At 41.8% G+C, this 12,100-nt stretch overlaps 1 protein-coding gene across 1 annotated transcript in view; it reads left to right on the top strand.

Moving 5' to 3' along the window:
* LOC126474434 (beta-alanine transporter-like) overlaps positions 1-12,100 on the top strand; it is a gene marked incomplete at its 5' end in the record, with an annotated part of 833,602 nt that overhangs the window by 443,429 nt on the left and 378,073 nt on the right. Inside the window, one exon of the mRNA XM_050101905.1 lies at positions 10,094-10,197. Within this exon, the coding sequence (XP_049957862.1) occupies positions 10,094-10,197 (104 nt within the window). The remainder of the gene's footprint in view (positions 1-10,093; positions 10,198-12,100) is intronic.

Here is a 12,100-nt window from a genome sequence, read left to right as displayed (position 1 = left end):
CACCAACACTGGTTGTTATTTTATTTGCATCACGAATAGAAAAGAAATTTAAATGACATAACCGAAACAAAATTTACTACAGTGCTGCTCATTAATAACCGCTCTGTAACCCACATTTATGGCAATACACTGTAAATATCTACCCTAACGTCTGTAGACACATTCAGAGAAAAAAAAAAAAAAAACGTTGAAATACGGGCGTGTGGTGCTTGTTTTGGGGGTTGGGTTTGGTTGTTTTGGGGAAGAGACCAAACAGTGTGGTCATCGGTCTCATTGGATCAGGGAAGGACAAGGAAGGAAGTCGGCCGTGCCCTTTCAGAGGAACCATCCCGGCATTTTCCTGGAGCGATTTAGGGAAATTACGGAAAACCTGCCGGCCGCGGTGGCCACGCGGTTCTAGGCGCTGCAGTCCGGAACCGCGCGACTGCTACGGTCGCAGGTTCGAATCCTGCCTCGGGCATGGATGTGTGTAATGTCCTTAGGTTAGTTAGGTTTAAGTAGTTCTAAGTTCTAGGGGACTGATGACCTCAGATGTTAAGTCCCATAGTGCTCAGAGCCATATGAACCATTTCAACGGAATACCTAAATAAGGATGGCCGGACGTGGGATTGAACCGTCGTCCTGTGCGGCTGGTCCCGGCCGAGGTTCGAGTCCTCCCTCGGGCATGGGTGTGTGTGTTTGTCCTTGGGATAATTTAAGTTAAGTAGTGTGTAAGCTTGGGGACTGATGACTTTAGCAGTTGAGTCCCATAACCTTTCACACACATTTGAACATTTTTTGAACCGTCGTCCTCCCGAATGCGAGTCCAGTGTGCTTGTTCTGGATCTGAATTTGGTGCTATTTACTATGTCAGCCGAAAGCAGAACAGAAACAAAACTGACTGGTAGCAGCTGGGCCATTCGATGGCCGTACACACAGCTACACGCTTCGAATTTAAAAATAATTACTATGAACTTATACCCAGTTCAGTTCCATTAAAAATCCACAGTAAGATGAATAATGATAGAAATATATTGCAAAGACAACATTAGAAGAAGCAGCAAACATGACATACGTGTATATTGTTTCTATAATAGAAACGTACACGTAATCTGCAACGTAGCTGCCGGCCGGTGTGACCGAGCGGTTCTAGGCGCTACAGTCTGGATCCGAGCGATCGCTACGGTCGCAGGTTCGAATCCTGCCTCGGGCATGGATGTTTGTGATGTCCTTAGGTTAGTTAGGTTTAAGTAGTTCTAAGTTCTAGGGGACTGATGACCTAAGAAGTTAAGTACCATGGGGCTCAGAGCCATTTGAACCATTTTTTTTGCAACGTAGCTTTGCACATTTACATCTGTTCGTACACTCTCGACAAAATGTAAAATAATTTAAGTGGTTACTGTATAAAGTTCTTTATTTTCGCTGCTAATGAAGCTGAAACTCCATACAGCCAGACAATTTACGTAGACCATACATTCCCTCCATGTATATCGCCATAAATGGCACACGTAGTAACATTTAGTTGCAGCTTCAACTCGAATACTGCAGCAAATACTTAAGGCATAAAAACACACCTGAGTGCTTGGATATTATGAAACAAAAAACTAAAAAAAACTTCATTTCTGGAATGTTATTGTCTGTGAGTTTGGTTCAGTCTATTGCATCGAACGATGACAATACGATTGTATGTACCGAGCGAGGTGACGCAGTGGTCGGCACACTGGACTCGCATGCGGAAGAGCGGTGGTTCGAATTCCCAGAATTACATATTCCGTTCCATAAATCGCTTAAGACAAATACCAAAATGGTTCCTTTGAAAGGGCACGGCCAGTTTCCTTCCCTATCTTTCCTTAATCCGGGGGGCCGGCCGCTGTGGACGTGCGGTTCTAGGCGCTTCAGTCTGGAACCGCGAGACCGCTACGGTCACAGGTTCGAATCCTGCCGCGGCCATGGATGTGCGTGATGTCCTTAGGTTAGTTAGGTTTAAGTAGTTCTAAGTTCTAGGGGACTGATGACCTCAGATGTTAAGTCCCATAGTGCTCAGAGCAATTTGAACCATTTTTGAACCTTAATCCGGGCATTAAACACTTCCTTCCTTTTACACTGCATTCTTGTATGGGAACCTGCCAATACCTCTGATTGTTCGTTGCATCCTAGTTAACGAAATTCTCCGTTTCACCTCTTGGTCGAAATCACGCCATGCATTTTATAGCGCAATCCGTCCGTTCGTTGCTACGGCACGTCAGGTTATTTTTGGAGCACAAATGCGAGGTGAAACTGTACTACTTCGTAGCATCTCAGAATTCTCGTGTTGCTCGCGGCTGTTCATTTTAAATTAATCTCATTATTGCGCTATTTAGGCGAGACACGTATTACACTCTTAAAGTTTCACTTGCTCCCCTGTATAGATTCCTGCAAGCAGTTTCAAGCTCTCATGGCAGTCATCGCATTCATGAGAGCTGTAAAAAAGTGGAGAAAGCTTTCACATAACCTCTTATGTAGTAAATATCAAATAAATAAAAGACATTAGAAAATAAGTATGATACCTGAAAAAACCATAACGTCCTAACAGTTAGTATCAGGCGGAGAGAAAAAGGTGTAAGCGTGGAATCATGGAAATACTGGAGACAAAAATGTTACTGTTGACAAAACTAAGTTACATTCTAGAAGACAGGTTAACTCCCAGCGACAAACTTTCACATCAACATCGTTTGGTTGCAGATGACAAGCTACCTGCAGCAATAAACACACAAGTGATCCAGAAAATTCATCCACACCCAAATGTAAAGGTATTTACAAAAGGAAACGATCTGTTGTTTGAACTAAAAATGCACATAATTTTATAATCATGTTCACATTGCAGAATAAATAAAAACGAAAACCCACTGATGATGGCACAGGGGTGCCGAAACATGTTTGGGTACTGAGAAAAACGGTGTTTTGCATAACTGGTGGACCTGACATCCAACAATTTTAACTGCAAACACGGCCAATACAAGAAGCTGCAAATCAAAATGATGGATTTGAACTTTCCGTATGTGTATGTGGTGACGAATTGGTGATGTCGCAGCCATGCCTGCGTCGTTGTTCCTTTCAAAAAGAAAATAGCTTGAAATAATAAGAAAGATTCTTAAAATTCCCATTACAGAGACCAGCGCTTTAAAACAGCATGGGTCTCTTTTACTGTTATTAGAGAGTTCAGTATTTTATCCATCTTCAGCAACTTAATTTGTATTTATTGAACTAATCAGCAACCAGTTGCACAAAATAAATTTTTTTTTCCTCAACCAGTTTCAAGATGCGAATACCCTTTTTCTGAATATTATATCCATCGATTATTTGCGAGTGTTAAAAATAAGGTGCATGAAGCGTATTGCTATGGTCATGTGGTTCGCAGTGCCTGTACAAAAACTGAATAAGGCAGCCATACAACTTATATTAGTGACCCTTGTTTATTTCTCTTTATCCTCGAGAGAGTTTCAAAGAGTTAAATTAATCCATTATGTGTGTTTTGTAAGCCAGGTAAAATTTCTGAGTTAGTGATACTCAAGGGAAGCTAAGTCAAACGGAAGTCAGAAGCCACTTTCTTAGAAATCTATTTTCGTCTGTCTTATACAGCTTAATCAAAGCATCTGTAGAGATTCAATCAAGCAGTGGGCCTACAGAGTGTATGATTTGATATCTGTTGTTTTATTTCGTTGGCCTAATTCGTCATTCACTTCTCTCCCTTGCTGAAAGCTCACGGTATGTGGTGATACTATAATCTGAAGTCAGTAATTCTCGGATAAAGAAGAACGAGGGACTTTCGTCATATTACAAACAATTGCGCTACAGAAAGTTCTAATCCCGCTACATACATTACATTCATCTGGTAAGTCAAAGAACATTTACAATGCAAATGAAACTGTGCTCCAGAGGGTACGTAAATAAATTTTACTTGCTAACTCAGGCATGTGGTGAGTCGCATACATTCGTACCTTGGTGGGAGGCTCGCCGTAATATCAGGAGACACATAAGTTCTCATTATCGTAAATCCGGTCGGTCTCTTGCACGTTGCCGCTCCTGAGCCTCGGCGCTCACTTAGGTGTGGAACCTACTCTGCCAGGAAGTACTAACCCAGGACGTGTATGGTTCCCTGAATTCCTCCAAAGTGTGATTTGAACACAGAAAGTAATTACACTGGTATAATGAACAGTAACTCGTCAACGAAGTTCTAAAGTTTACAATGAAGCTCCCAGATAAGATACGAAATGAGAAGCAGCTGAAGGGGTTAAAAGAAGTATATGAAAAGCCCTTCTCAGAGGAAGAACCTGCCAGCAGATATTGCTATTGCACTCAGATACATTTAAATTTGTACGTCAAGGATGGAGCACATAGGCAAATTGGACAACAGGACAACACTTATCATCGTAACCAAGAAACATACGACAACGATTTTGTAGGTATTTGGTATTGGAAAAGGAAACCATTTAAACATAAAAGAGGAAAGGACGAAAGCCAGTACTTAACATGATGCGGGACTAATAGCGTAACACAAAAATATGACTATATTCATCGATATTTCATGGTCCCATATTCGAACGGCAGCACAACTCTTATTTGTTTACAACTGTTTGCTTAATCGCCAGGAACTGTAATGTTTGAATTATCACAGTGCTGCAGACTCCGTCAGGCAGTGAAATACAGCTTTCCGTTAACGAAATAAAAATTTCTGACTTGTTTTAAAAACTTTATTGTTTTGCACAACTAGGATCCGGTTGTACGGTTGTATGGATGTTTTTCAGTGTAGGATTGATTTCAGAGATGGCAAGCAGACTAAGACGAAAATTAGTTGTTAATCCATCGCTTCTAGATTTGAACTATAAAACTTACATCTGTTGACTATTTTGACACAGTTCTATTTCTGTTCTACAATTTCATGACATTTGTTATGATAACATTATTCCAAACGGGAACTGGCACAAAGCTATGTGCACAGGAGGGGATATTTATGTGAATACCCAAGGCACCTAGTTTCACTCCAAGGTAGAAAATGCAACATTATGTAAAAGGGGCGCAAAACGTAATTGTGTTGGCTCCAGGAATAGTAAGTGTCCTACACATATCTGTTTTTAATGTATAATATTGCTGGCAGATTCTATAATCTCCACCTTCTATGGTATTCCCGGAGCCTAGTGCAGCTTGACCTCACAATCTGTCCTATATAGAAAGACTGACACTTTTGATAGATGATCTTACTCCTACCTCCCATGACTGCACAACGTTTATCTTCTGAATTGCAGAAATATCTACATAATATCTTTGTGACGTAGAAAAGTAAATATATACCCACTTCCTTTGAAATGAAACTTATCCTGTTAGACATATTACACATGAAAGGTAACTGCACAATTTTCCCTTTGGTGTATCTACGTTTTTCACTGGGCAAAAAAGAGGGCTGCCTTGCTTCCTTAGTTTCTTATTGACGAAATTATGGATAGTGTTGAACCAGAATACTTTTTTTAATGTTACTGTTTTTGTTATGTTAACATCCTGACCATGTCCATGCTGAGACATGGGGATGCAAAGGAGACCGTTTAGTGGAATGCTGCATGATAGTGTCTTTGAGTTTAGAGGAGAATCTAGGATGAATGTGTGAGTAGAGGATTTTTCTGGTAAATTTTAATTTTTTTCCAATCTGGGTCTGTGAGTTGATTTATAGGAAATTAATGGCCGAATTGCCTCCCACCATAGGACATTTCTTCTAGCAAGGGGGATAAAGGTGAGCCCATTGTCAGGCTATATGACTGCTTGTAGTATAGCTATATAGCTAATTTTTCACGACCAATATGGAGGTGATAGGATTAGTGATTGGCTTTTGAGATGTGTTACGAATAAAACCATTTAGATCGCTAAAAGTATATTCATTTATTAAGAAGTTTCGACTTTATACTAAACGTTTCTGCTCAGTATCTGACACAAATTAATCACTGATGCCTCTGAAAGTATCCATCAGATACTTAATATATCTGTGGACACTAGAATCAAGGATGTTCATGCTGCAGTGATATAAATGATTGTGCCAGAGAAACCAAAAGTGCACCTAAGTTATTTTTACACGCAGTAAGCGATACTAGTTATTTCAGGTGTCTCATTTGCTCACCCGAAGACATTACAGGTTTGGGTGTGCATACAAATTGTTTCTATACATTGCTACAGTTTCAGTAACACCATACACCTCTTCATACACAATCCCCCCTCCTGCAACCACTACCACTTGGACCCGCCACCGGTTAAATTTTGATTAATAATCAGCATTGGAGGCCGAAGACTTCTGGCATAAAAAAACACCCTAATTCTGCCAACGGCCTTGTCAAAGATGGTGGGGGAGTGGACTGAGATTCTGGGCACTCTCTTGTCCTTGGGGTGGGAAACTGCCCCTAAAGGTGAGAGAATCGGCAATGATCAACGGCATGAGGAAGCCGATTGCAGTGGAAAGCATTGCTTGAAAGACATGTAACGTGTATCTAAAGGACATGTGGCTTGCAATTGAAAAAGTGCCATGATGACCTCTCCATTGTCAAAAGATTCCGGAATAGTCACCCATTCATGAGGAAACTGTCAATGGGCAGGTGACCATGAGAAAAGATTGAATAACCCACGAAAGGATAAAGTTCTAAGAATCGGAGCTTGGAATGTCAGAAGCTTGAACGTGGTAGGAAAGTTAGAAAATCTGAAAAGGGAAATGCAAAGCCTCAGTCTCCGGAGTCAGTGAAGTGAAGTGTAAAGAGGACTAGGATTTCTTTTCAGATGAGTACAGGATAATAGCAGCAAGCAGCAGAAAATGGTACAACAGGAGCAGGATTCGTTATGAATAGGAAGGTAGGACAAAGGTTGTTTTACTGTGAACAGTTCAGTGATAGGGGTGTTCTTATCAGAATCGACAGGAAACCAACACAGACAACGATACATCAGGTACATATCGGAAGCTGAAGATGAATAGATAGAGAAGGAATACGAGGATTTTCAATGATTAATACAGTGCGTAAAGGTAGATGAAAATCAAATAGCAATGGGATAAGGGAATGCAGTTGCAGTCGAAGTAGTGGAAGAAAATGTTACGGGAGAATATGGGCTTGGGACGTGGAATGAGAAAGAGTAATTGAGTTCTATAATAAATTTCAGCTAGTAATAGCGAATAATCTGTTCAAGAATCACAAGACGAAGAGATACACTTGGAAAAGGGTGGGTGGTACCTCAAGATTTCAGTTAGTTACATCTTGGTCGGACAGAGATTCCGAAAGCAGATACTGGACACCCAGAAGCAGATGTAGACTCTGATCACAATATGGTGTGATGAAGAGTAGGCTCAAGTTTAAGAGATGAGTCAGGAAGAATCAATACGCAAAGAAGTGGAATACGAAAGTACTGAGGAATGACGAGTTTCGCTTGAAGTTCTCTAAGGTTGCTGATACAGCAATAAAGAATAGCTCAGTGGACAGCGCAGCTGAAGAGAAATAGCCATCTCTAAAAGCGGCTATCATGGAAGTTGGAAAGAGAAGCATTAGGACAAAGAAGGTAACTGCTAAAGAAACCATTGGTACAGAAGAAATACTTAAGTCGATCGACTGAAGGAGGAAGTACAAAAATTTCCAGGGAAATGCAGGAATATAGAAATACAAGCCGCTGATGAATGAATAAATAAGAACTGCAGTGAAGTTAAGACGAACGAATGAAAAATGTGACTCAGCATATAGGAAAGTCAAAATACACTTCGGTGAAATTAAAAGCAAAGGTGGTAAGAAAGAGTACAACGGAAATTCCACTGTTAAATGCAGAGGAGAGAGCGGACGGGTGGAAAGAATACATTCATTGTCTCTATGAGTGGAAGATGTGAGTGGTTCAAAATGGCTCTGAGCACTATGGGACTTAACTGCTGTGGTCATCAGTCCCCTAGATCTTAGAACTACTTAAACCTAACTAACCTAAGGACATCACACACATCCATGCCCAAGGCAGGATTCGAACCTGCGACCGTAGCGGTCTTGCGGTTCCAGACTGCAGCGCCTTTAACCGCACGGCCACTTCGGCCGGCAAGATGTGAGTGGATAGAAGAAGAAACGGGAGCCGATTTAGCAGAGGTAGGGGATCCAGTATTAGAATTTAAGAGAGCTTTGGAGGGTTTACGATCAAACAAGGCAGAAGGGATGGATAACATTCGGTCAGAAGAGACTAGCAATAGAACGATTATTCACGTTGATGTGTGGAATGTATGAGTCAGCCTACATACCATCTGCCTTTCGGAAAAACATCATCCACAAATTCCGAAGACTGCAAGAGCTGATAAGTGCGAGAATTATCGCCCAATCAGCTTAAAAGCTCGTGTATCTAAGTTGCTGACTAGAATAATACAAAGAAGAACCGAAAAGAAAATTGAGGATGTGTTACTTGACGATCAGTTTGGCTTTGGAAAAGGTAAAGGCACGAGAGAGGCCGTTTTGACCATGCGGTTGAGAATGGAAGCAAAACTAAAAAAAAAAAAAAAAAAAAAAAAATCAAGGCACCTTCTTATGATTTGTCGACCTGGAAAAAGCGTTCGACAATATCAAATGGTGCGAGATATTCGAAATTCAGAGAAAATTGGAGGTAAGCTAAATAGAGAAAGAGGCAGGGGGGTTAGATAAAGTAAGTACAAGATCCAAGAGGGAATAATAAGAGTGGACACGAAGAACGATGTGCCTGGAATAAAATGGATGTGAGACAGGGATGTAGTCTTTCACCCCTATTGTTGAGTCTGTACGTGGAAGAAACAATGATGGAAAAAATGTTTCGCGTATTTTATTGACATTCAAGTTGAAACGACATCAATACGATTGGCTGATGACATTGCTGCCCTGAGTGAAAATGAAGAAGGATTTCAGGATCTGCTGAATGGAATGAACGGCCTAATGAGTGCAGAATATGGACTGAGAGTTAATCGAAGAGAGATGGAAGTAATGAGAAGTAGCAATAATGAGAACAGCGAGAAACTTAACATCAGATCTGATGGTCGTGAAGTAGACGAGTTTAAGGAATACTGCTATCTAGACTGCATGATAACAAATGACGGACGGAGCAAGAGAGACATCTAAAGCAGAGTAGCACTGCCAAGAAGATCATTTCTGGCCAAGGGAAGTCTACTAGTCTCAAGCGTAGACCTTAATTTGAGGGTAAAGTGAATGAGAATGTACGTTTGGAACGCAGCAGGGTATGATTATGAAACATGGACTACTGGAAAACCGGAGCAGAAGGCATTCGAACAATTTGAGATTTGGTGCTACAGGCGAATGTGGAAAACCGGGTGGACTGATAAGGTCAGGAATGAGGAGGTTCTGCGCATAATCACAGAGGAAAGGAATATATGCAAAAGGAGAAGGGACAGGATGATAGGACATCTGTTAAGACATCGGGAGTGAATTTCATGGTAGTAGAGGGAGCTGTAGACCCAAAAATCGTAGAGGAAGACAGAGACTGGAATACATCCTGCAAATAGTTGAGGACGTCGGTTGAAAGTGTTACCCTGAGATTAAAAGGTTTGCACAGGAGAGGAATTCGTGGCGGGCCGCATCAAACCAAATCACATACTCAAGACTCAAAAACAACTAAAACAGATAAACAAACTTCCGGCACAACGGTGTCTAGTCATGTACACGACTGAAGAAGTAAATCAGTTGAGCTGAGTAGAGTAGTAAAGACGCAACCAACAGGAACACTTTTTCTTCGGGTTAAACCAGGTTTGCTGCTTAACTGTTGCTTGTTGTGTTTTTAATTGGCTGTATCTTGGAATCACTTGGGTTTGTCATCAAAAGGACTTTGTTGCTGGTGGTGTGCAATTTAATCTACATTTTTGAGGAAAGGTTAGGGATGCTAACTTTTACGAAGATTAGGCAGACAGTGGAGTCAAATAATAATAAAGTTAACTGGTACATATTCCCAAACTCAGCACGATTAGTTGCCTCTCGACGGTGCAGTTCCACATTTATGTTTTGTATTATATCAGTGACTAATGTTTTCTCATTTTCACTTTAGCAACCACTAAACCTTTCGCTTACCCTCTCACGTAGTAACTTCGGTGTTCTGCCTCTTACTGTTTCAGTGGGAGCTGGTCTGCGACAGGGACTACTACGCAACGCTGGCACTCGTGCTCCTGGGCGTGGGCGGCCTCATCGGCAACTACATCTTCGGGTACCTGCAGGACAGGTAAGAGGCCAATGGAACGCTAACTCGTTACATATTGCTTGGCGTACTGGTGCGCACTGCGAAGTTCTGCTTGTGAAAAGGAGCTCCAGGCAGATGAAACCATCTTCTCCACGGTGGTTCTTGACAGTTTCTCCCGGTACAGTGAGTTATTTCTATCTCTGCGTATTAGTTGTTACACCAGCATTACCTGCAAATGTTATTAAAAATTCATTCACGTTACATTTTTGTTTGTAGGAAACAAGAAAATAACAAAACCAAATCTGGAATATATTTTGAGTTACAGATCTGTCCCCTTTACCATCCCAGATTCCAACGTCTTAGAAGGGGAGGGATTCTACTGCATGAGCAACATCATTGTGAATGCTATGGTTGAAATTCCATCGACAGCAGAAACGGTGTAGTGACACTGGGTAACAAAAGCTCAGTAACTGGTGTGTCCCTGGCGAGGTGTTCAGTCACGATTATGCACTGCACGTCTGTCTCCGCAATGTAAGGATGATTCCACGGCTGGTCTGTAGTCACATAAAACTGACACAAGTTAATCATTTGGTTCGATTTCCCCAGGCAATGGAATCTCCTCAGGCTGCCAGCAGCATCAAGAGGTTACACATTCTACACATTCACGAGCTTTAGGCCTAGTGCTCTTTAGCCGTTAGCGGTTTGTGATTGCCATGTAGCTACTGACCTCGCTCGACGTTATACAACCATGATACCGGCTGCGGTATTACTGGTGCTCAACCCACGCCGTATAAGACCCACATCTGGAGCGCGAGCTTCAAACTCTCTTCAACAAGGTTTCACACTGTACCCAGCCGTAAATCGCCATCTTTATTGACGAGGTCATCAGATATTTTGTTCTCTGTAGCTTCTATAAATACCCATGGCAGAAACCATTGCGCTATGTGAGGAAATGTCTGTCACAGAATGGAATTTGATAAATTTTCTGTTCATGTTCAGCTACTGCCTATTTTTACGGGTAATGCTGTCGTCGGCACGTCTCAAGTTTAGTCAAGTGCTGTTCTACGGTGCACACAGACTGCCCGAGGTAATAATGCTCACATTAACACAATTTTCGTAAACGCCAGTAGCGCTGAGGTCTACACTGTTTTTCACGGGCGTCTTGATTTGACGTATTTTAACTGGGACCAGAAGATCAACTACAGGATTTGGTTAATCTTTCCTCTAACTGAACAAGAGAATGACGAAAATGCAAGCATTTTACTCTACTTCTCGGCGGTATTATGCTCGAGGATACCTCTTGAAATTACTTGCGTTTTTCGTTATTTGTTGTAGCCAATCTCACGGAAGGCATTTTCCAGGTGGTTCAATTCTTATTACTAGTTTTGATTTTCCGGGACTGCTGCAGCATTCTCCTTAGAACAATGCGTGTTCGACCAGTGCAGTGGTGCCCGAATGCTTGCAGATATCGATTCGTCGCTTTTCTGCGTACACTTTGTCTGAAATAGCCATTGGATTTCCAGCAGACGAAAACGTAAAACAAGAGCAAGGTTCAAATGGCTCTAAGCACTGTGGGACTTAACATCTGAGGTCATCAGTCCCCTAGACTTAGAACTACTTAAACCTAACTAACCTAAGGACATTACACACATCCATGACTGAGGCGGGATTTGAACCTGCCACCGCAGCAGCACGGTTCCGGACTGAAGCGTCTAGAACCGCTCGGCCACAGCGGCCGGCCAAGGGCAAGGCGTCGTTTCCTTCAATCTCAGCCGTTGTCGTGAAGTGCTCATAGAAACTACTGAAATGTTGAAAGAAATAGTCTGTTTGTCAGTCCACCATTCAGATCTCTCCAACGTTCTCCATAAATAATAGGCTAGCTATGCTTGGATGTAATTACCTCTGTATCGCAACACCGTGCGCCCGATTCAATTACTGTCCGTCT

This window comes from Schistocerca serialis, chromosome 4 (assembly GCF_023864345.2).
Source record: "Schistocerca serialis cubense isolate TAMUIC-IGC-003099 chromosome 4, iqSchSeri2.2, whole genome shotgun sequence".
Taxonomy (NCBI): Eukaryota; Metazoa; Arthropoda; class Insecta; order Orthoptera; family Acrididae; genus Schistocerca; species Schistocerca serialis.
This window is presented reverse-complemented; position numbering and strand designations above follow the sequence as displayed.